This window comes from Polyodon spathula, chromosome 11, assembly GCF_017654505.1.
Source record: "Polyodon spathula isolate WHYD16114869_AA chromosome 11, ASM1765450v1, whole genome shotgun sequence".
NCBI lineage: Eukaryota > Metazoa > Chordata > Actinopteri > Acipenseriformes > Polyodontidae > Polyodon > Polyodon spathula.
Window position 1 is genome coordinate 4,380,797 of NC_054544.1, and position 24,253 is coordinate 4,405,049.

A 24,253-nucleotide genomic window follows, 5' to 3' on the forward strand; every position below is an offset into this window, starting at 1 on the left:
GGGATGAGGGGGGGAGCTTGGGCATATTCAGAGTTGCGTTTCAGCTGGATTGAAACGTGTTTCCTCTGCGTCAGTTTACCCCCTTGTGCGCTGTGCTGGTGGGAATGCCAGGAGTCGCTAGCGCTGACTACAGTGCCTGTATAACATACACACTGCACGGCGCACAGCCCAGTAAAGGGAGTCATTCGCAAACAAGCGAGCTCATAAAATCCGAATAGGCTATTAGGAACTACTGAAAAAATTAAATACAAATGCATTTAAAAAAAAAAAAGATAATTCTACATTCTACGGAGAACACAGCAGATATGTTTAATGTTATTTAAAATCGTTGATGTGCTTTTTGCATTATTTTCTTTAATGCATTATTCAGTTTTATGGTACCTGTGTAATTACACAACTACATAACGATTATTGCAAACCCTTTTAAATGCATTCCACAATACCTTGTTGTGGAAATGTGTTCAGGTAATATACAGTTCTCTCTTGGATTTAGAAAGGTTTAGAACGATCCAGATCTTAATAAGCAGCGTCTTTACCTTTGGAATTATTGAATACCTAGCAGTACCCATTAGTTGCAAAACACTGTGGCGAGTATGGAGAAGTGGGCGCCCCTAACACTGCTGACGCTGCACTCGGTCTCAGTGTGTTTATGACAGCATACCACCGCAGCTGCGGAGCAGCGAAGGGGACGTGTATCTCTCCCCCCCGTCATTATTGTCATAATTATTCTTAGTTTTGTTTTTAAATTATTATTATTCAGCTTGGCGCCAGTGTATTTTTAGGAAGCCAGTCCTGACAGTCAAACGCAATGCTAACACAAGGTTGGTTTGTATTTCCTGTGTTTGCCGATGAATGAGCATGCTTGCACTTTAGTGTGGAAGACAGCCCAATCAGCGTGCTGCATGAAAAACAACCTGGCACTGCGAACAGTGGGAGCCGTTTGTGTGCGGGCATAAATGTAGAAAATGGCGTCATTGTCTTTCTGTTTCTTAGACATTCATCCTGCTGGCATGCCACTAGATGGAGGAAGTCCAGGTTACCCTCCAAACAACAGAGGGCCCCCATCCCCAAGCCGACGCCAGTAACCAACATTGTCTTGACTAGAAAGTATGATGTAGGCAGTAAAATGTTGAGGCCGCTACCAGTAGCAACTTAAACGGACCTAAAGGACTGCGTCAACCACTTCAGTGAAAATTATATTAAAAGGTAAAAATGATACCACTAATGTTCACAGTGGTAACACTAGTGTAGCTATGGGCTGTATAACTAACAAACCAGCAATCCATTGCAACACCATGCAGTGCACCATAGCAGTGAGCTAATGTTTCTGGACAAGAGTACTTCTCTCCAGATCCATTGTGTCATTGCTGGTAACGTTGCTAAAGGTTCTGATACAGTTTCTTCAGGGTAGCCCCCTGGTATGCCAATATTAATAATGCTATTCCTTCATTACTGGTCACCAACGCACAAGCGGTTTCTGGAATTTTCAGCAGGGGGCCAATACGTGTATATAATGCAATAACATAGCATGCCTTAGTCCCAAGCAGAGCCTTTATTAAACACATTAACAGAAGAGGACAGTACTTTCACATGGACACAGAACAACTTGATGGACAGCATCCTTAGGCTCAGGAAGAAGCTGTTGCTTCTTTTCACCATCTCATCGTGATCAGCCCTCATGCAACACACATGCAATTCAAACTCCAGAAACTGTGCATGACAGATGGCTTTCCCTTTTTAGAGACAAGCATTAGCTGTCAAAGACGTTCATGTCACAGTGCGCAATCCCCGCACTGATAGGACCAGGCAGCTCTGGCTGCAAGTGTTTGAGTCAGTCACAGGGCAGCCATGCAGCAGGTGGGGAAAGTTAGACTGAGCACTGAAAACAAGAGCTGCATTCTCCACCCAGCGAGAGCGGAGGTATTCATTCAATCATGGACACGTGAACAGAGAGGGTCTGTCCCCACGTCGGGGTGCGCAGTATGAAGGGTAGGGACGAGAGTTATACAGATAGCATGCTTGTTTACAGAGAGGGCCTGTCTGCAAAGTATGGGGGATCGAAGAGCAGTGTGCTTGCTGGGGTATGTAAGGAAGCAAAAAGATCTACAGTATGCAGCAACACCCCTGGGATTGGGGGACAAATCAGGCAAAAATCTTCATTTTGATGCACTTTTTTTTTTTTTTTTTTGCCAAACTGGCACAGTGAACAGAGCTGTCATCAACTGCTTTTAAAATAGAACCAAGCATTCCACTTTTAGAAAGCTAGAGCTTAAAACAGCAATAGGAAGGCAAGCATCCTAATCAAGATGACACAGTAAGGAAGCAGCAGTCTTAAAAAACCAGGTCGCAAAGACAAGATTCATTTGTATTCCTCAGACAGGCAGGTTGCAGGGACTGTCAACAGAAATCAAGCATCTTACCATCAGCCCATCACTCGTAGTCTGACAGACCTGTCAGTGCTGGGAATGAGTGACAACTTCATTTAAAAAATGTCGATCCTGCAAAACTGGGAGTGCGCTTTACTCATACAATCAACTAAAAGATATTTGCAGGGGTCAGTCTACGAGTCAAGTGCTCCATTTTCCGCAACCAAAGAATTGCCAATTCAAATAACTTGCAGCTAGGGATGAAACAAATAGTTTTAGGAAAATATGAATGTTCATGCAATAATAAAATGAGAAAACAAAATCTTTATTTTCACCTGCAAAAGAGTAAAATGTCTTCAATATTCACATTTCAAGAGACCATCCAGTGATACTATGATGGCTCTGCTTGGCACACAAAAGCAGGTGAGGGCTGCACACTGGATCTTCCCTTTAGAGACACAACTGGAAGTCTTATTAGAAATATTTACAATATTTAAATTACCAGAAGGAGATGTGTCTAAAAGATACGCATAGATTGAAAGATAAATAATAATACCTTAAAAAAAAAAAAAAGAAGCAGTTTTAGAACTGCTGTGGTCCTTTTGTCATATATACTATAAATTACGGAATTTTAACAGGATGTGGATGACACATTCGTGGCTCATATCAATGCAATCCTACGTTTTCCATCAAATCGGAAGCATGCTTCATGATTATGGCATGTTGTGATTCTGTGCTGAGAGAAAGACTCCATAGCTCTGTACAAGTGTCTTATCGGCGTGGTGGGGAGGCAGGGCTCCGATTGGGAAGGGAGAGACGGGGCTCCGACTGGGAAGGGAAACACGGGGCTCAGATGGTGCAGTAGGTGCTGATGAGGTGGCGAGCCATGACCATGTTGCCGCTGCTCTGGTAGATCAGAGAGAGATTGTAGGCAATTTCTCTGCGTAGGTCGACCTGGTCATCCTCGATTCCCTAAAGGCAAACAGACACACAGTCAGAGACAGCGTGTCGAAACACTGTACCTCGAGGTGTGTATGGGATAGGGTGGGGGAGTGTAGACAGACAGAGAGAGAGTCCTGTACCTCGAGGTGTGGTGCAGGGCAGGTGAGGGCACGTTGGTAGTAGTGGATGCCCAGGTGCACCAGGCCCAGCTGGTGTAGAGCCCTCCCCATGTTATAGAAGCTCTCCTGACAGGGCCCCCGCAGCTCCAGGTAACGGTTCAGGAAGGAGAAGCCCTGCAGAGACACACAACACTGCAGTTACCACACACACACACACACACACACACACACACACACACACACACACTGCAGTTACTACACACAACTAGGTACTACACAAACACACAATACGGTTACTACTAACAGACACACACTCCAGTTACTACATACAGACAGCAGTTACACATTAGAGCTGTTTATAACAGTGACAGATAAAAAAAAAATAAACATTCAGTAATTTGGACAGAAAGAGAAGCAAGTGTGTGTCGAGATTCTCTGGCCCACCTGCAGCAGCAGAGGGTGGCGCTTTAGGACGAACTTCTGAGAGGCCATGTGTATGAAGGTGAGGCCGACACAAAGACTGTACAGGGGCTCGGAGGGCTGGGCTCGGAACGCCTGCACGTACTGACCTGGGGATTCACACGACACACAAACATTACAATGAGAATGTTCTGTCCATTATAGCACTGCACAGCTCTAGTTGTGACACTGCGTGGAGATGGCAAGATATACATTCTCTAACCTCTAAGTAATCTATACGTAACTCATAGAAGCTCATCCTCATTAGAGTGCTACATCTCAAAGAAAATAATGTACAGTTCAGAGTTCCTACCGCTACATAAAACAGAAGTTACAACAGGAGTTCCCATTTGCAGTGACAATTCAATATACAAGACAGTCAGACAAATAGAGTTGCATCCTGGATATAACACCCTCCGAGTCCAGCCCTACACCCAGTCCTGGGCTGAAGTCATTCACCGTGTCTAGATATAGTAATGAAATGACCTTCTGTAAGGAATTTGGACAATCAGACCCCTGGCAGAGGTGCCCAAAATGAACGGATCGCACTTCTCATCACAGCATGAAGTTTCAAACGAGTCTGTAGGTCTACTAACAGGAGTGGTTCATGCAGCTGTTTAACAGGGATCTGTCTGACTGCTCAAACCCCAAATCATTTAAACTTGACTGAGGGTGGTTCTGAAAGCCAGGACTGGGTGCGGGACTCTAGTGAGTTTTCTAACCCTATGTTCCCATGAGAGCTACATGTTACCCAGGGCGTGCTTGAAGCTGCCCGAGACAAAGGCGTTGTGCCCGTTGAGCACACAGAGCGCGTGGTTCTCAGGGTGCTTCAGCATGAGGCGCAGGCAGAAGCGGTGGTGCCGCACGTCCTGGGACTGCATCGTCACCTGGTTAAAAACATTCCACAGCTGGGGTCGATCCACATTGTCCATTAGCATCAACCTGAGCACAGAGAGACAGGGAGGGAGAGAGAGAGAAGCAGAGGCATTACAACAGTCATTTCCAGTGCCTGGTTTACACAACTACTTGCGACAGCCACTATGCAAGTCTAGCGTCAACACGATTCCAATTTGCAAATCAACACCTGCTTCCCTGTAACCTCCAGATAACAACTACATTGGAAACAGAAAACAGGAGCAGTTATCAGTGCACCCTGCTGTGCCGTACCGGATGTAGTTGTAGGCCTTGCGGAAGTTCTTGTCCAGGATGGCTGCAGACAGGCCGAAGTACTCAAGCTCTTTCCTCTTGAGTCGGTCATCGTAGAAGGAGTAGTACTCCAGGGAGGAGTCTACCAGCAGCTCGGCCTCCTTGAAGCGGCTCAGCTCGCACAGCGTGTACACAGAGCGGAGCAGCAGCTGCCACCAGTCCTCCTTCGCCAGCACACTCGTCTTACCTGGAAAACACCCAGAGCACTGTCACCCTCCACGGGGAAGCTCAGCTACACATGCTGCCTGGACCGGAGGACATGCACGCTACACCTTCCATGGAAACGGTCAGTTTGTTACACTGCTAAGACATCAGTGTCAGACTGAGCTCCAGATTCTTGTGCTGATGATGAAGGGCCTATCCTAAGGTAAAACTAGAAGGGAACTCAAGCAGACAAACCTCCCCCTTCTTCAGTGTGTCTGCCCTAAAACTACTATATGTGAAATTATATGAAATATACAAGCCTTACACTTGACACTTTCAACTGGATAGCCAAAAAGAAACACCTATAGACAAATATTTCAATTAACAAAGACCTCTCCAGCTGATATCATAGAACTTCACCTGTTTCAGTTTTGAATACTTATTGTGTTTTTTCCGTCTGTATGTAAACACTAGCCACTGCGTCGTTCTGTACCTTACTGCATACCGGACCTCTGTACAGTGTGTGTGTGTGTGTGTGTGTGTGTGTGTGTCTCTACCCTTAGGGTTGTCTATCGGTTAGAGCCGAGGGACTGGTAAGAAATGTGGTCTAGGGTTCTCTGCTAAAGCCAGGGGACTGCTAGGCAGTGTGGACTAGGGTTAGGGGTAGGATTAGGGTTTGGATTGTGTAGGGGCTCAGTACCTATCACATCTAGGTAGGCAGCCTCCTGGTCGTCAATGTCTGAGATTTTGTCCCGGGACACCTTGATGAGGTACAGGTGTCTCTCCCCAGAGCAGGAGCTTGAAATCAAGCACACCTGGGCCCTGTTCATTGCGACCTGCAAGAGATACAGCAGCAGCACGGCTGTCAGTGCAAAGACCCAGGGCAAAGCCAACTCTGAGGGGTTTGGTAATGCGGGTGGATTTTCACACGTATATTTACATATCTTATGGCTGATTTGTATTTAAATGCTTCCTTACAAAAGTCTTCCATAGTGAAAGCACAGTGAAAGGAAGTGGTATGTTAAAGCATATAAAAAACAGGGCAACCCATTGTAAATTACATAAACAACGAGCAGCGTTGATATTTCAATACATTACGCTACTGCAGGGTACACAGAAACCTGAGCAGCCCAAAGCTTCTTACCTTCAACAGCATGGCGAGCATGGTGAGCAGAGTGTCCACGTAGTCGTACATCTTCCCTTGAGACTTGAGCAGCGTGGAGCGATGGAGCAGCAACTTCAGCTCCTGCAAGACGCAGTGTGGAGAACACATACTCTCAGTCAGCACATTTCGTCAAAAGATCAACACAAGTGCCTGCGCGAGTTACACAGACCTCTCTCATGAACCCTGTGGAGGCGGAATTTATATTTTCCGAATATCTTTGTATGAAGTAGGATTTCAGTCAGTCAAGGGTTAAGGTGTGGTTGAGAATGCATATGCCTCTATGTTATCAGCTGCAATGGAAATTGTTCTAAATTATTGTGTGCTTGGCTGTTGCTTGCAGGCCCTAGCTTATGCCACGACAGCAAAAAGATAAATCACAGGTGTATGTCCTCACCTGCATATAGTGTAGTTAACAGGAACTTGATATGGAAAAGGCTAAACCACAGATGTACGTGCTCACCTGCACATAGTGCTAGGTTGTTCAGGGTGAGGAAGGCAAAGTATAAGAAAAACAGCCCCTTATATGGAAACCTCCTGAACCATCTATGTGACGCAAGTCAGTGTATAAATATTGTGCTGACAGGTTGTAACGCATTTGCTGGCTTCCTTTGCGCATCATATTAAAGGTTTTGTAAGACCACTGCTCCTGGTTTCCTGTGTCGAGTCCTTTCAAATACCTACTACAACCCCCACAGTTAAATAATTATTATATAAAAAGTGTGAGTCAGTCCGCCAGTCCATCTGTCTGGGTGTCATGTACCTGCCGTGCTGCCCCGAGTGCAAGTCTGTCTGTCCTGGCAAGTGTCAGGTTTCTGGCTAGGGTTACCAGTCTGTCCTGAGCGGTGTAGGTGTCAGTATCGGGTACTTGCTGAGCTGCCCCCAAGTCCTGTGCTAGTGTATCAGTCTGTCTGAGCACGGGAGGATAGTGCAAGTGTGAGTGAGTCTGTAAGTCTGTCTGTGCGAGTGTGGGTCAGTCTGTGCTGGGTACCTGCTGAGCTGCCCCCGAGTCCTGTGCCAGTGTGTCAGGGTCATGCATGGGCTCCAGAGCCTCCAGAGCCTTCTCCGGCCGGCCCAGCTGCTGCTGCAGAGTGGACAGGGAGATCCTGGCATCCAGGTGCAGAGGGGCCATCTCAACCACCTTACTGTAGCTCTCCACAGCCACTGCCATGTGCCCCAATGCCTTCAGACACTCTGACAACAACACAACATAGCATATAATATTGCCTTTCCACCTGACAAAGCAGCAGCATCACAGGAAAATACTAACATAACAAGTATGCCATTAACTTATATACCTAGATTTACCCCTGTACATATAGATATTAGTGTGTCGCAGATCTCCAAGCATATTTACAAATACTAAGGGTGTTCATACTGACTCCTCCATATAAAGATTACTTTTGATAACTGTGTGAAATGATGAGTGATGAGAGGGTACCTGCGTGCCGAAGCCACACCACGGGCAGGTTGTACCTCTCTGAGCAGACGAGCGCGCTCAGCAGAGGCAGGGCTGAGTTGTACTCCCCTATGTCCAGGAAAGCCTCGGCCACATCCAGGTAGAGATCCCCCATCTCCTCGGGGCTCTGCTCCATCAGACAGGTCAGCAGCACCTGAGCAGAGGACGGAAACAGGTTACACACAGACACACACACAGCACAAGGGTTACACATAGACAAACACACAGGTCAGCAAGGATAGGACCACTACAACTATAGCAAGCACTCCAGTTAGCCACTGCCAATCCCTTCTATGTAAGGATGCCAAGGTGGAAGTGTTGACCAGCAACACAACACTTCTACAGTAATGATAGATATTTGGAGGCGAGCTGTTTTGAGTTTAGAACAGGTGTAGTTTTGTACAGCGTCAACCAGGTTGAACAACATATAAAACAGGACGCCACCTGATGGCAGGAAGTCTGAAGTGCAGCCTAGGAGCAGTGAATCAGGCACTCACGTCGAGAGGCTTCAGCATCTGCATGTGGATGAGACACACCATGAGCTTGACCCGGATATCCACAGGCACGTCCTCCGGGATCTCCACACTGCACACCTCCTCTGTGGGAGCAGAGCAACACACATTCAGAGAAAAACAAGCACGACTCCCACATCACAAGGGTAAGAGAAGGCTTGGCTGCTTTTCAAACAACATTTCAACACCAGCATAAAGAAAGATGCAGATAGCAAACAAGTACTTCTCTGGTGTCCTAAAACAAACTTGAGGATGTTTTCAACAGATATTGTAGGTGCCATTTCATGTATTTTATATGAACATTTTTCAAGTATATACAATGTAGTATCAATTTCCCATCTGCTGGTGATCACAATAAAAAAAGTCCACCCTCAAATTTCTAGATTTAATTATCCATCAAGTTTTAAGTTTTAAAAATGATGAGGTAGACTCATAACTATTAAACATTCAATAGTGTTGAATTTAGGAATACTAAAAGAAACTAGACTTCAATAACAAACCTTCTGACTAGAAGTCTTTTTCATTGTCTCGAGATGTAAAGACATCGATAAAGACTGAGTGGGAACGTTTGTCTTTGAATTGTAGTTTTTTGTTGTATTTTTGGATTGGATTACACACTAACATATTTCAGAAGAACAGAAAAGAACCAAAGCAGGTTCTGCTGATAGAGAAAAGGGTTTCCGAAAGTGTATGAAAGACAGTAATAAACAAGCTGCTGCCTCACCGCTCTCATCTCTCTCTGCACATTGCTCTTCACAAGAGATCCTCTCCAGAGAAATCCCACAGAACTGCAGCATCACCTGCAGAGACAGGGCACGCACTTACCTGGCACAATGCATCTTTGAATTCAGTATTTAAAGGCAACCCAATTACACCCACAGACAAGGGTGTTTGAGGACTGACTTTGCATTGACTCCCCTGAAGTATACTTTTACTGTTATAAACTCCAGTGTGTTGGTGTATTTGCACAATAATGAAAGCGCTGGTTACAGACATACAGTATGTTCCTGCACTGAAACAGTTTTAAAATATTTTATTTTTATAGTTAAAAATACATGCATAAAAGACTACAGGGAAAAGACCTAGTCCTCATAATGTCAGTGTCCTTTGATGCACTATAAATACTCTACAGCATGAGTCCTATTTCTATCCTTTTAAACTACTCTGCGGAGCTCCGAGTTGAACTAATCAAAACGTTGTGTTTTTTTTTTTGTTTTTTTTCACTGAGGTGCTCCGAGCAGCTTAGTTACTAAACGCACCCACCCACACACACAGCCTCTCCTCTCTCTCCCCGTCTGCCTCACCTCCAGGGCCTTGGGGTACTCCTTGTTGGAGATGTAGAGCTCGGCCGCCATGTTGACCCCCTCCACAGTGACCAGACTGGGGTGCTTCGCGAGCGCCTCCTCCATCACTCCGATCGCAGACACCAGGTCGTTAGTCTCGTAGTAGCTCCTGGAAATGACATTTCACTTCACATTGAGAGCTGTGGAAAAATTAAGACTGCAATTCCAGCTGTTGAACACTGGGTGGCATACACTGAACATACTATACTGATTCAAGGAAAAAAACTCAGTAAAAAAACTACCTACCAAGCTATTGGACAAAAACCTAAAAACCTGCCTTACTCTAGGCTGTCTCAGGGGAATTTGTGTAACTTTGTATTGATACAGTTTACTTTACTGTTACAGGAACCTCTTAACATGAGTAAGCTGCAGAATTCTTATTTTTTTATTTTGGACTGTGAATTCACCCATTTGAAATCTGAGCCCAATCATCTCACACTCCCTGTATCAAATAATTCAGAGAATGGGCACATGCACTTAGTAATGGGAGTGAGCTTAGATACATGGCCACAAATTTGCACCCAGAAGACAGCGTGCACCCACGTATCAGGGAATAAGCCATGCTCATGTTTGTGTGATTATACAGTAATGACAGCCCCACTCACTTGGCCATGTCCCTGGAGAGCTGCATGAAGTGCTCCCCGTCACTAGGGGGCAGCAGGTTGAGGATGCGCCGGTACCCATCCATGGCCAGCTTGTGCTCCCCCACCTGCTCATACAGGCTGCAGCGCTCCCACAGGTAGCGCACGTTGCTGTGGTCATACTTGATGGCTGCTCCGAGAAACAGACAGACGGAAAGACAGACAGAGAGGCGGAGGGGGGTTAACAGTAGCTCTTGTGTCAGTTTACGGCAGTAAACAAATCCGCTTCCCAGGTGGAAGTAAATAAAAACACTCAAATGATGAAGTTTGTTGTCTTTGATTGGTACTCAGCTGTAGAGGGGAGGGGAGTTTTTTTGTAAAATGAACATATTTTTATAGGTTTCATTTAATACCTGCTGACATAAAACATGTTGAGTATTACTCAGAAAATCTGAATATTCACACAGTCATAGCTAACAAACATGCACCGTCATTTACTTTAATTCCTGTTGTTCAAAATATCCAGCTAAACATTAATTAATCCACACATTTAGGGGTAGAGACTATGACTAAAGTAAACACAAATTAATAAAATAATTGTTAGATTTTAAGTTAAATACATATTATATATAGATACATTTTTAGGCTTCCTAAGCAACTGGTACATTAAGAATGACACCTACATCCTCCTCTAACTAACACTTCAACAGAAGATGCCACACAAACACATATTGTGCTTTTGCAGGAACAGAAGGCCACACCCTTTGCAGCAGTAGTCAGGACCCTCCCCTGGGACAGTGCCCTACCTTTGGAGTAGCAGAAGATGGCCTGCTTGATGTTGTCCTGCTCCAGGGACATTTCTGCCAGCTTGACCCATTCTTCTCGGTTGCTGGGGTTGAGATGTGCGGCGATGAGGCCGAACTGGAGTGACTTCTCCATGTCGCCCTGGTCTTCGTAGATCATGGCTAGAGTGGAGAAAGGCTCGTAGGCCAGCGGAGCTGAGACACGGAAGAAAGAACAGAAGACAATTTAGAAACACGAGGAGGACATTCAGCCCATCAGTGCTTGCCTGGGTCCTAATGGCTGACTGATCCTATACAGTCAGGTCTTAAAGGATCCAAACTTTTCAGCATCAACAACATGACCTAGGTTACTGCAAAATTACCATGCACATTTGATGTGGTAAACTTTTGTAAGGGTTTATACTGCACCTTGCCTGATGATCTCCATGCACATCGTGATGGCATCCTCCTTATCCCCGCGGGCGTAGCGGATATTAGCCTCCCCCATCAGACCACGCAGAGCCTTGGGCAGTTTGCTGCGGTGACGCCTCTCCTGAACACAGCAACAGCACTTACTTTATTATTTTCACCAGGGTCGCCTCTACATTAGATATTTAAGATTGTTTCCAAGGGGGTCCTCTGGCAGCAATGCTACATAAACGCATCACCTCAATAGTTCCCTTCATATTCAGTGTTTCAATAAAAGTTTCATCAAGACACCTCAGACAAGTTGTCAACAATACAAATCAATAAGGGTGCAAACTTTATTAATCAGACTGACTGGCAGAGAGACAGATTTGCAGCTCTCCGGCCAGACCCTCACCTTCAACATCTTCTTGTTCTCTCGGTTGAGCTCTATCTCCAGCGCAAAGACGTCCCCCGCGGAGAGGGTCTCAGTATGCTCTTCATCATCCCCCTCCTCGTCCTCCTCACCGTCATCTTCCTCATCCTCCTCGTCCCCCCCCTCTCCCAACATCGAGGCGAACGCACGCTGCACTGACCGGCTCACCCCCTCCTCCTCGCACCCTGAGAGAGACACGGCCAAAAGGTTAACACTCCTGGATATTCCTACGCATCACTAAACACTTTGTTGTGCTAAATTTAGAAACAACAATAGAAAAGACAAACGTTTCAACTGTAAGTCTTTCTCAATATCTATCCCACTTATACCGAAACAAGGCGAGTGCTGGGTTTCAGAACTGCCCTTGTTCAGGTATGTTACTGAAATGACCAGGACAGCGCCAAGAGTTTCAGCTGTCAGGCCCCTGCTAAATCTACTGAACGGATTTTACTGCAGGTTCCTTACAATTTTAATTACATACTTAACTCATTAGTCCCAAATACCTTTTTCTTTGAAAAAAAAAGGATTGTAATTTGATACATTACATTTAGACTTAACTTTCGCAGTTAACAAAATATAGTTAAAGAGAAAATAACAGGTAGATTGCAGTTAAAAAATGCTCCACAAAATGAGAAAGTAGTCTGTCCTCCGATGAGGACAATGGCACTTAATGGGCTAATTAAGGGTAGATAACATTGGAAAACATGGATTGAGAATTGATTAGCAGTTTGCTACGCATGTGGACTGGCAGAGCTATACTGGTGTTCTTTTCTGAAAAGAGACTAATATTGCAGATAGCAGACTGTTTGGTTCAAATTGCATGTACTGCTTACAATTGATAGAGACATTGCGTCTACAAGCTTCTTGCCCAGCATTGACTGCAAGGACCTTTTCTCTCCAGGAGAGTTCAGAGGTTGTCACACTAGACTACACACACACACACACACACACACACACACACACACACTAAATTAACAGAATAATGTGTTGTACCTTGACCATTGGTTAAGTGTCAGAGAAAGGGGAGGTGGACCATCTATACAGAAGGGTACTTAATGTCATGCAAACATTGTAATGATGAGTATTCTGTTTGTCCTGTACCTGGGACCAGACTCCCTGCATATTTCAAAAAACCTGGCAACTGATTGAAGAAAAGGACTCTATGCATTTTCTTGAATCTACTTACTCACCATCTAGTTTGTTAAGTTACTTCAAACATGTTACGGGTTAATTAACTACAGGACTGTGTGCAGGACGGGTGTGAGTTTCTGACCCTGTTAGCGTCTCCTGTACCTGCAGAGCGGCGCCGTTTCCTTGTGCTCACTTCGGACGTGCTGGGGAGATCTTCCTCCACAGGGGGCAACTCAGCCTCATCCTCACTGCCGCCGCCTCCTTCAGCATCCTGCAGACATACACACACCAGGGATGGAAATAAGACTCCTACTGCACAACAGCACTATTAGTTCAGTAAAGCACACATGAGCTTATTACCTCTACACTGTGGCTAACAACGTAAATGAGTGTTTCTAGAAGTTTGCCCAGTCAGCCGGTTGAAATGCCACTCAGCTCTCAAAGTACATGCCAAGGCCTACAATCTATTTATTTTACTGTAAAAACATGCAAACTGATCTTTTGCTTTCTGACAACATTATAATTTTTTTTTTGCAGCACTGGAAACTGCTACCGACAATTAACGCAAATTAAAGTATGTGTATGTGTGTGTGTGTGGAGATTATATATATATATATATATATATATATAGTAGTGTGAATGTATGGTTAATAATACGGTATGTGACCTATTACTAAACGCTTTGCCAATTAATTACATTGAAACGCTTTAACTTGTTAATTAAATTTTAAATTTTAAAAATAAATAATAATAATAATAATAATAATAATAATAATAATAATAATAATAATAATAAATAAACAGCGGTTTTTAGCTCAATGTTGCACTAGACCAGTCATTTATATTACGATGACAGGCATGGAAACACGACCCATTCCTGGTTAAACTAGGAGTTTAATAAGAGACATCTGAGTTTATCAACTATACACTGCGGTCAAGCTTGTATTAACACATGGAACGGGTGTAACTGCTATGCAATAGGAGTCTTACTTCTTAATGATGCAAACTAACGAAATGGTGCTGTGATATTCAACTGTGACGACAAGCGTGCTCACCTTGTCCCTCGCCTTCCTCTCCTCTCTCAGTTTCTCAAACTCCTCAAAAGAAATCTTCCCTTCGAGGTAATCGATCAGCTCGGGGCTGAAACCCGACATGATTCGGACAAAATGAAAACAGAAAATTGTATGAAGCGATAATGTCAGCAGCACGCCACAATTCCTCTGCAATGAACGGTTTTTCATGCGTCTATGCCATAGCACTCATACCAGTGTGAACTGTATTACCACATGATACGTGGCTCAACCTGCACAATTTAATGTTTAATCTAAACACCCGAGTAAAGTCTGTGGAAAATACTACAGGTCGATATAATAATAGTAATACAAATCCCACCCGGCAATTCAGACTTCATTCCGTCCAACGTTGGTTCCCCTACACAACATTTCCCTTCTCTCTAACGTTCCTTCTCTAGGTGATCGGCCACAGTCCAATCACCGTAAAGCAACTAACTGCTGTAGTGCGTCCTAATAATTGATTTGTATATTTAAAAAAAGGTGTTCCCGTGTTTATTTATTACAGCCAGATCTGTGGTCATTATTCTGAGGCGTATTACGGTAAGTATATAATAGTACATTATTTGAAATGTATAGCATATTTTATGTGGAGGGCATTAATAATGCACGTTTTCATTAAACAAATGATCTATCTATCTATCTATCTATCTATCTATCTATCTATCTATCTATCTATCTATCCATCTTATATTGATAGATAGATAGTTATTATTGAAGGAAGAGTGTATTGCAAAATATAGTTTCATTATCATGTGTTTGGTGTGGAAATGCATCCTACCTATGTGTATCTCTCATCCCTTTCAATTATTTAGACAATAAATACAAACAAAAGTAATTCTTATAAAAAAAAATGATGACAAAGCATTAGACTTGATGAATATGAGAACAGAATATCAATTTATTTACAATGAATGACAAAAGCATGTTTAGTTATTCAGCTCAGAGACACAAAGGAAAAACTAGCCAAGACAGCATTTACATCAATAAAAATCTCCCCACATGATAATATCATTAGGTGAATTTGGCACGCTGTGGTGTTCTGTAAACCATAAACCAACCAACTGGGCTACAACTACACAAGCACGTTGTGATCCTTAGAAAAACTGATTCGCCAGACAACCAATTCACTCTGGCAGGGGTGGGGAAGGGTGGTGGTGGGGAAGCCACTTTTTAAGAGCAAACCCGCTGTCTTGTGTTATTACTTTGATAGTAAAAGCCTGTTAAAGCACATGCAAGAAATATGTACGGTAATAGTATTTTAAACTGAGGTAACTACTTTAAATGGAAGGCATATAAAGTAGAAACTGCCCAATAAATAAAGATACCATCCAGTGCAAATATACCATGTTAAACATTTATATGGCTAAGTACAGAGTAAACTGTTAAATGATAACCATGTGTAATTACAGTCTAAATACAGCGTCACTCAAATATTTGATTCGGTTTTGCTGGGGTGGGAGTATTTCTGCCGGAGTTTCTCTTTGCTCAATATTCAAAACCCATCATGAAAGCTGTGCTCCCTGGTCAGAGCCCCGTTGTTTTGCTGGTGTGGAGTCCTGTCATTGGGAAGCCTCTGTGGGTAGCGTTCTGGTGTGCAGTCCTGTCATTGGGAAGCCTCTGTGGGTCGCGTTCTGGTGTTCTGAAGGTCCGGAGTCCCGGTACGTGTCACATTGAAGTTCACAGTGAAGACACAATGTCTGCAGTGTGGCCCTGGTGTTTACTGAAGAAATCGCTGGTAGAGGAAAAACTGCCTTAACAAATTCAATGAAATACATACATACATAAATAAATAAATATGTACAAAATCCCATTGCTTAGTCCCATCAGAGTGTGTGAGTCCCTGTCCCTGAGCCACCTGTGAGACAGGAAAGAGATGTGCTATTAACACTGAGGCCACGCCTTTCAACAAAGAGATAATGTTAACACTGAGGACAAACCTTTCAACAAAGAGATATTACAATACAGTGCTTTCTTTTTATTTCTCACATGCAAACATACTGAAACATTGAAAACAGTGAATAGTGAAGGACTCTTACACAGTAAAATATAGTACCTGTACAATTTCATACCCTCCCACTGCACCGATCTGGCTGGTACAATGCCTAGCTGTCTTACTTTGGTGCTGGATCCTCATAACTTGAGAGTGCGGACAGAATTTTGAAATCCACTCATGTCCTGAGTAGGCTGACAGTGACTATGCTTAGTTGTGATAGAATCCCTCAAAAGCATACATATTTTATAACAAGCGTCATGCTCTTCTCTGACATTTTACTAGAATTTGAAACATATAATACTGCCAAAACAAATCAACTACTAAATCATAATCCAGGTAAATACAGCTATTACCTTGATATACTAAACCCCCTCTGTAAAAAAAAACAAAAAAAAAACACTTAGTTTAAAAGCCTAAACAACTACCTTACATTTGCAGTAACCTTTTTTTTCTGAGACAGCTTGGATGTCTAAAACATGTGCCATAATTCAGTGGGCTTTGCCCAGGACTCAGTGGCAGGCAGGGGGTGTTCAGATCAGGATTGAAGGGAAAGCTATAAAAGGAAGGTCTGGTACCTGGCAATACCTGACTATAGCCAGCACTCAAATAGCATCAACTTGTAAAGCACCAATATTCAGACTAGTTTGTTCCCCAGTACTGTACCTGTGAGTGGGGGTCTGCGCAGAGTCAGCCCCTGAGGAAGGCAGCGAAGGAGTTCTTCTGTCTCTCGTATTCAGAGAAGGCAGAGGAGAGTGGGTCCACTGTGTACAGGGGAGGCGAGGTGTCCAGGGGCTGCAGGTTGTCAATGGGGAGGGGCTGCGAGACCTTAGCCATGTTCACACCCCTCCTATTGAAGTAGGCTTGCAGCGTTTGGAAAAACTGTAGACAGGGAGGGAGGTCAGGGGAACACCAACTACAGACAACCTCGAACCCTTCAATTAAAACAAAATATCAACACTTTGCAGTGGAATCTCAAAGCTAGGAACCCCACACTGCTGAAGATGCCATTGATCAATTTTCCAGTGGGCCACACCCACAGTGTCGGTACTGTATTAAAGGCATCACTTTCCTTACTGTTCTTCGGGTTAGAGCTGCAGACATCTTATTAATACAGCACACATGCATTAAAATCACTGAAAATAATAAAAACACTTTGAGAATTGCAAACTTTTCATACTGATGTGCAGCATCCGTCCTCATGTGTTTACAGTTCTGCTGCAGTGCTAAAAACCAAATCTCCCAGCTGTCATCATTCAGTCATAAAAACATCTGAAATGTTTGACTTTTCATAGTAGGAACACAATTAGGCAAATGCTTTTGACTAAAAAGTGCCTTTCATGCTTTCAAAAGCAAAGTCCAAAAAGTATTCTTTCACATTGCTATTGGAAGCTGTATATAGGTACTTAAAACATATCTACATAAATATAACTCAACAGCAATACAGCCCTTTGCACTGGAACAGCAGTTCAGTGACTCATACTACAGTAGCCCCGGTGTCTGCAGTCCCTGGCAGCTGTGCAGGTATTGCTCTCTCTTACCAGGTCTCTGTTGCGGGGGATCTCCAGGGACTTCCACTTCTCCTCGGAGCCCAGCGGACCTGCCTGGACCAGGACCATCAAAGACACTGCGACACAGAGCGTGAGGACCTGCTGAGAATGCATCTCCACTGAAATACTCGAGACTACCTGCAAAAAGACATGCAAAAAGAGCTGTATACCATATACACAAACACAGAGTATACCACACACACTGACACAAACACAGCGTATACCACACACACACACTGACACACAGCGTATACCACACACACTGACACAAACACAGCGTATACCACACACATACGCTGACACACAGTGAATACCACACACACACTGACACAAACACAGCATATACCACACATACAGTGACACAAACACAGTGTATACCACACACACACACTGACACACAGCGTATACCACACACACACACACTGACACAAACACAGCGTATACCACACATACAGTGACACAAACACAGCGTATACCACACATACAGTGACACAAACACAGCGTATACCACACACAGCGACACAAACACAGCGTATACCACACACACACACACTGACATAAACACAGCGTATACCACACATACACACACTGACATAAACACAGCATATACCACACATACACACACTGACACAAACACAGCGTATACCGCACACATACACTGACACAAACACAGCGTATACCGCACACATACACTGACACAAACACAGCGTATAGCACACACACACTGACACAAGCACAGCATATACCACACACACTGACACAAACGCAGCGTATACCACACACATACACTGACACAAACACAGCGTATACCACACACACACTGACACAAACCCAGCATATAGCACACACACACTGACACAAGCACAGCGTATTCCACACACACTGACAAAAACAAAGCGTATACCACACACACACTGACACAAAGACAGCATATACCACACACACACTGACAGAAGCAGTGTATACCACACACACTGACACAAACACAGCGTATACCACACACACTGACACAAACACAGCGAATACCACACACATACACTGACACAAACACAGTGTATACCACACACACACACACACACTGACACAAACACAGCGTACACCACACACACACACTGACACAAACACAGCGTACACCACACACACACACACACTGACACAAACACAGCATACACCACACACATGCACTGACACAAACACAGCATATACCACACACACACACATACACACAGCGACACAAACACACTGAGACAAACACACTGACACAAACACATTGTACACCACACACACACACTGACACAAACACAGCGTATACCACACACACACTCACACAAACAAAGTGTATACCACACACACACACACACTGACAAACAAAGTGTATACCACACACACACACACACTGACAAACACAGCGTATACCACACACACACTGACACAAACAAAGTGTATACCACACACACTGACACAAACACAGCATATACCACACACACATTGACAAACACAACGTATACCACACACACACACACTGACAAAACACAGCGTATACCACACACACACTCACAAACACAGTGTATACCATACACACACTCATTCAACACACCCTTTGGTATTGCTGGACTGTCATTCTTAAAAGTTGCACCTCCCTCAATGAAGCAGATCTGACAGAGTGCCAATAGAAGGAGCTTGGTTGGTAGATGCTTCCGTATCCCAGACATCACAGTGCATGATGTTTCCCCAGGAACGGTCTCATACTTCACTGCAGCTTTCCTTCCCCAATACAGCTTCCCTGATGGAATGGACACCCAGCACACCAGAACTATTTAAACTCCTTTAAGGCTCCCCATCATATCAGGTAAGTGCCTATGGACAGTGGAAGTATCCAATCCCCAGATGCAATGAAGTTCACACCCAGAACCCTCTCAAATACAATCCAATACAAGAGGGATATCGGGAGGAAGAATGTCAATTAGACCAGACAAGCACAAACACTATGGCTCCAGAATACAGTTATTAATCAATACTGGCCACTTTCTTGTGAAAGAAAAGCACACTCCTTCCTAAGGTTAAAAAATGATACAATTACTAACAACAGTTAGAAGATGAGCTCCTGAGCAGCTAAAGGAACCGCTGAGGTTGTTTAAGTTTCATAGGAAACCTCCTCTTAGACAAAATAACAAGTTACAGCAGCAATCATGCAAAGCACATTCTTATAGGCTTGGGGCTAAAGATGCACATCTTTTTGTAGTACAAGAAATCCCAGCTTGCCAACATCCCTTACGCTCTACAGTGAAGTGTATGTATGAAGTGCATTCTACCAACGCAAATCCATAGTCAAAAAGCTGATAACAGAGAAGGCAACACAAACCAAAATGTGAGTCATGGCTCAATAACAGTGTCAGGTCAAAGCACTGAATTGAAAAGGAAGTCATTCTGAAAGAACACATCAATGGTGCACTCGGGTTAAGCCAGGCAGACTCAAAACAATCATATTGGAAAGCCACACTCTGGAGGTACTTACTGCAGCTACTTTCTGTACAACACCTGCAGATAAAACATCATGTAGCATAACGGAGTGCTGTCATTTATTAAAATGCAGTGGCACTGCACCTATAGACTACGGCACTGAACTCTGCACAGCGCTTGGTTGGAATACTCACTGGCCAGGCTTGTGTTCTTCTCCAGCTGTGTGTCACCGTGTGCCTCTCTCTTGACTCAGAGTTGAAGCTGAGTTTGCCTCCTCTCCTCCTCCCCTCTTTATAGCAGCAGGGGGTGGGGGTGGGGGCTTGCTTGACGTGGACAGCAGTAGAGGCAGTAGGTTTATTTCTGAAAGAGCTCTCACTGTAGTACTCTCCAGAGGACTTGTAGAGTAGTACGACGGCCTTAACCCCGAAGCGCACAGCACAGAACTCTGTCACTACACAGAACCGGATGGGCTGAAGCAGGAGGCAGTGCTGGCAAGGTGCAGTTAGGGGCTTTTATAGACCTGTCTACATCTAAACATCTCCCTGTACAGCCAGGTATTGTGGTAAACGCAGAGTAAGCTAGTGTCATGGTGCCAGGGTGAGAGTGGCAAAGCAAAGTCCAAGCATGGTGGAAGGAGGTCTAAACAAAGTTTTAAAATCCATTTTGGGTCTGGATTCTTATTTATATTAGCACCACTGGTTCCCCTGTCCTGTCTTTTTTATTCTTTAATCGAGGATATACTGACAACTGTACTGTAGATAAAAAAAAGTGAGTGTTTCATCCTGGTATCAAATAACTTCTTGGAAGGTCACATGACCCGATTCCTGCTCAACCATTGGAGGGACAGGAGTTCGCTTTAACTGTTATTTCTATAGCGTTGTGTTTCTGAAATATCTGTGACCTCCAAGTACATATTAGTTTTCTTTGAAACGGCTATGGCACAGTCTTCATTCGCCAGGGGACTTTTAAAATCCCTCTGTAAATATTGTCATGTGTCAGCATAGCAACAGTAAGAGCAGTAGACCTGTACCCAGGGGATAATCAGGCTGTACCCCTAACCTGTTTTATCAGACTAGGCGAGGGAGGTGGACAGTGCCCACTAAAGAAAGTAGTTTCAAAGGACATGAATTCACATGCTCACTGATATGCTGGTCTTTCATTTACTTTTGAAAATGTATTCCTGTCAAGTGGGCCAATACCAGTATGAAGATCACTCTTCATTGTATTTATTAGATGAAGTGCCAGTAGTGCAGGCACAGCTGTGCACACTCACACAGGCAACCTTGTGAGAAGTTAAACTGCGGCAACCTTCTATGTGCAAATCTTCTGCTATAGCTACAAAGTGGAAGCAAGGAAAGCACTTTGATTAAGATCTTCAAACCCCTAGCAAAACTGGATCGGTTCAACAGTTTTGTTTTTTCCCCACGGTTCTTTCTTCCAAAAGTTTTGAACATTGTGTTAAAAAAAAAAAAAAAAAAAAAAAAAAAAAACTTTAAATACTTGCAGCGGCAAACACAAAACAGCAATAAAAGGATAAGCCACTTTTATCCATGGGCCAAAAATACACACAAAGGACTGAACGACATTAGCCCTTCAGGACCACGGAGAGCTCCAGAATGTGACTCACCTGAACTGACTGACAGACAGACTAATCACAGCCCACCGTTCCTATTCCTGACTGGGGCTGTGCCTGACTTCCCAGCACATTACTTATCAATCAGGATGGTTTAAATGCCTAACTGCTTTCTAATACAATCACAAAGCACATAAATAAAATAAAAAAAATAGGGGCTTCAGGCGGTCCAACCAAGAAGGAATGACTTAAATAGACCGTAATCCAGTTAGAGAATATGTGCTGGGAAAGGTCAGGCTAGTTTATAACATTCTCAGAATAAAGGATCTCGATGAGCTGGAAACGAGCTGATTATAAAGTTTGGACTCAGTGTCACTGTAACGAACGCTCGCTTATCTGATCCATTCAGATGAGGGCTAGGATTTATTAGACTGTGCTTTCTTGAACCCCAGGGTTCTGATCACATATTACAGCTGAGAGACATCTCTCTCCCTTCAGATTCCTTTGTCATTTTAATCTCCATTAAAGTGAGCCAGGATCACAAGGTTCTTTGGTGGTATTTCGCAAAAGATATTTTTAGAAAATGCCCTGATAATATCATTTTCATAACTTTTTCAGAATTAAAATAATAACCCTGGATGCAAGCTTAAGATGATGCCATTATTACTTCCTTTTTTATATTATTTTCTTCTGGTATACAAGGAAATAATACCTGATATAAATAACTGATAGGTCCCAATTTAATTACAGTTAAAAATAAAAATAAAGAAAGAAAGAAAGTTTGGCAAAATATCAAATACCAGTGAAGAAGATGTAATTTTTTTTGTAATCGAGAGATTATCCTTCTGGAAAGTTATTGAGTGATGAGCACTACAAAACATTAATAGAGAGAGATCAGCAGTCTGAAATGCACTGGGCAGCTACAGCCAGACAGCCAGGGTTAAAGAAGCCATCTAGCTTCTGCCAGTTTAATATGCTGTGTTATATAACTCGATTCCATTTTAAAAGGGATAAAGGGATTCTCTGCTAATATCTGTGGATAACTGGAGGGAGGGGGCACATTCTCATAAACATCAGCCTCAGAGAAACGCGGGGTAATCAACAAGAAAGGATGGCTGACATAAAACCAGGGCAAGCCTGGCTGGATCAGCACTAATGAAGAGGTGGGGACCGACTGTGGAAACGTGGGTGGTACTGGAGAGTTCATTTCCGTTTGCAAAGACAGGTTTGGGGTTGGACTAAAAATTGAAATGCTCAAGCGTGTTTGAAGAGTCAGTGTTGTCGGTAATTGCTTAGGTAACAGGCAGTTCAATATCCAACGCTGCCATATCTCACAGCTATTAATTCCACTGAAGTTCAGGTAAGTTTCATAAATACAATGTAACAGCAGCTAAGCACAGCACAGCGACGGGGCACATTCCACATGCTTGGCATGTGAAGTCATAATGTGCTTCTGTGGATGGCTAAATTAAACTCAGTTGAAATGTCGTATCCTGTTGGATTCCTGCTGCCAGCTCTCATCAGCTGTCATTGGCAGACTGTAGCTTTGAGCATCCTGGAATCCCAGCAGTCTGTCTGTATCTCATTCTATGTTGGAAACTCATAATGCAGGCTCCGCAGTCATGCACTGGAAGGGTAGAGGAATGGGCATGTTATGTAGCTGATAGGACAGCAATGAGTGAGTTAAGTGTTACCAGTGGGAGAGGCAGAACAAAAAACCCTGTTTTTGTAATCTTGGTAAATTGTTTTAATTATTCAGAAACTGCACAGCGGGAATGGAAAAGAAAACAAGAGAAAACACCAATCTCATCTGCAGCATCCTCCGAGTGCTGCACCCGAGTATCACATACACTTGAACACCCAAAAAACCACTGAAGTACATCAGATAAAATAAAAACTGTTCACTTTATACTCAATACATTACATAGTGCACCACCAAGTCAAATAATACAGATCTACATTACACACGTCACTGTCTTTCTAGTTAGTACTAGATGGATGAGTTAAACCATACACACTGTACTACACACTATTACAGGACATGATCCATTGACAGCTCTGTCAAAAAACAATGAAATAACCAATGTTCAGTTAAGTACATGTAATTGCATTCCAACACCAGCTCACAGTTCACAGACACACACAGTACATGTCAATTATAGCAGGGTGCTAGTAGAAGCCTAGCGGCAGAGTAGAAAGCAGAAATGCCAGTCTTTTGATTGAGAAAAAGGAAAACCCACCTCCAGTTCTGATAACATTAAAGGATAATACCCTGTACTTTAATAATATTGAGCACTAGTTTAAACACTCCACTCTCAGCTCTCCAGCGCTGTCATTAGCTCTGTATACAATGCACACACGACTACCAGAGGAGGAATTCTTTAGGAAAGGAAGACGTAGCATTTCTGCAAAAGGCACTGACTATCTTCTTACTTCTTTATAAAACGTTGTTGATTTTAGTCTGAAACACAGTGAAGACCCACTAGGATTCTACAGAGGCAGTAAGTAGATAACGTGTAAAATCAGGGTCGAGCTGCTGAGTAAGATAATCTCTAGGCCC

General features: G+C 43.5%; 2 protein-coding genes across 3 annotated transcripts; both read right to left on the minus strand.

The window, feature by feature from the left end:
• Positions 1–2,670: 2,670 nt before the first annotated feature.
• On the minus strand, positions 2,671–14,472 carry gtf3c3 (general transcription factor IIIC, polypeptide 3). Of its 2 annotated transcripts, XM_041264679.1 has the most exons (18): positions 14,103–14,472; positions 13,210–13,318; positions 11,899–12,101; positions 11,505–11,628; positions 11,100–11,291; positions 10,318–10,483; positions 9,674–9,821; positions 9,094–9,169; positions 8,355–8,455; positions 7,840–8,011; positions 7,390–7,592; positions 6,381–6,482; positions 5,937–6,072; positions 5,054–5,279; positions 4,638–4,828; positions 3,872–3,996; positions 3,449–3,601; positions 2,671–3,338 (listed from the first exon to the last, which is right to left on the minus strand). In XM_041264679.1, exons 1-18 carry the CDS (start codon positions 14,286–14,288, stop codon positions 3,216–3,218), a joined length of 2,736 nt encoding a protein of 911 aa, XP_041120613.1. In that variant the 5' UTR covers positions 14,289–14,472; the 3' UTR covers positions 2,671–3,215. The 2 variants fall into 2 exon arrangements, with proteins under 2 accessions (XP_041120613.1, XP_041120614.1); XM_041264680.1 differs by lacking the exon at positions 2,671–3,338 and having other exon boundaries at positions 3,515–3,601; positions 4,774–4,828.
• A 592-nt stretch (positions 14,473–15,064) lies between these two features.
• LOC121323578 (uncharacterized protein C2orf66-like) lies at positions 15,065–20,367 on the minus strand. Its single transcript, XM_041264715.1, has 4 exons — positions 20,315–20,367; positions 17,652–17,798; positions 16,777–16,992; positions 15,065–15,975 (listed from the first exon to the last, which is right to left on the minus strand). Exons 2-3 carry the CDS (start codon positions 17,772–17,774, stop codon positions 16,801–16,803), a joined length of 315 nt encoding a protein of 104 aa, XP_041120649.1. The 5' UTR covers positions 17,775–17,798; positions 20,315–20,367; the 3' UTR covers positions 15,065–15,975; positions 16,777–16,800.
• Between the last annotated feature and the right edge of the window lie 3,886 nt (positions 20,368–24,253).

Coding starts and splice junctions, on each gene's coding strand:
- gtf3c3 (XM_041264679.1), bottom strand. CDS start 14,288: ATGAAAAACCGTTCATTGCAGAGGAATTGTGGCGTGCTGCTGACATTA. Junction 5,280..5,936: donor TGCCTACCTAGATGTGATAG/GTACTGAGCCCC, acceptor GGTGTTTTCCAG/GTAAGACGAGTGTGCTGGCG. Junction 3,997..4,637: donor CAGCTTCAAGCACGCCCTGG/GTAACATGTAGC, acceptor GTGAATCCCCAG/GTCAGTACGTGCAGGCGTTC.
- LOC121323578 (XM_041264715.1), bottom strand. CDS start 17,774: ATGCATTCTCAGCAGGTCCTCACGCTCTGTGTCGCAGTGTCTTTGATG. Junction 16,993..17,651: donor TCCCCCGCAACAGAGACCTG/GTAAGAGAGAGC, acceptor CCCTGTCTACAG/TTTTTCCAAACGCTGCAAGC.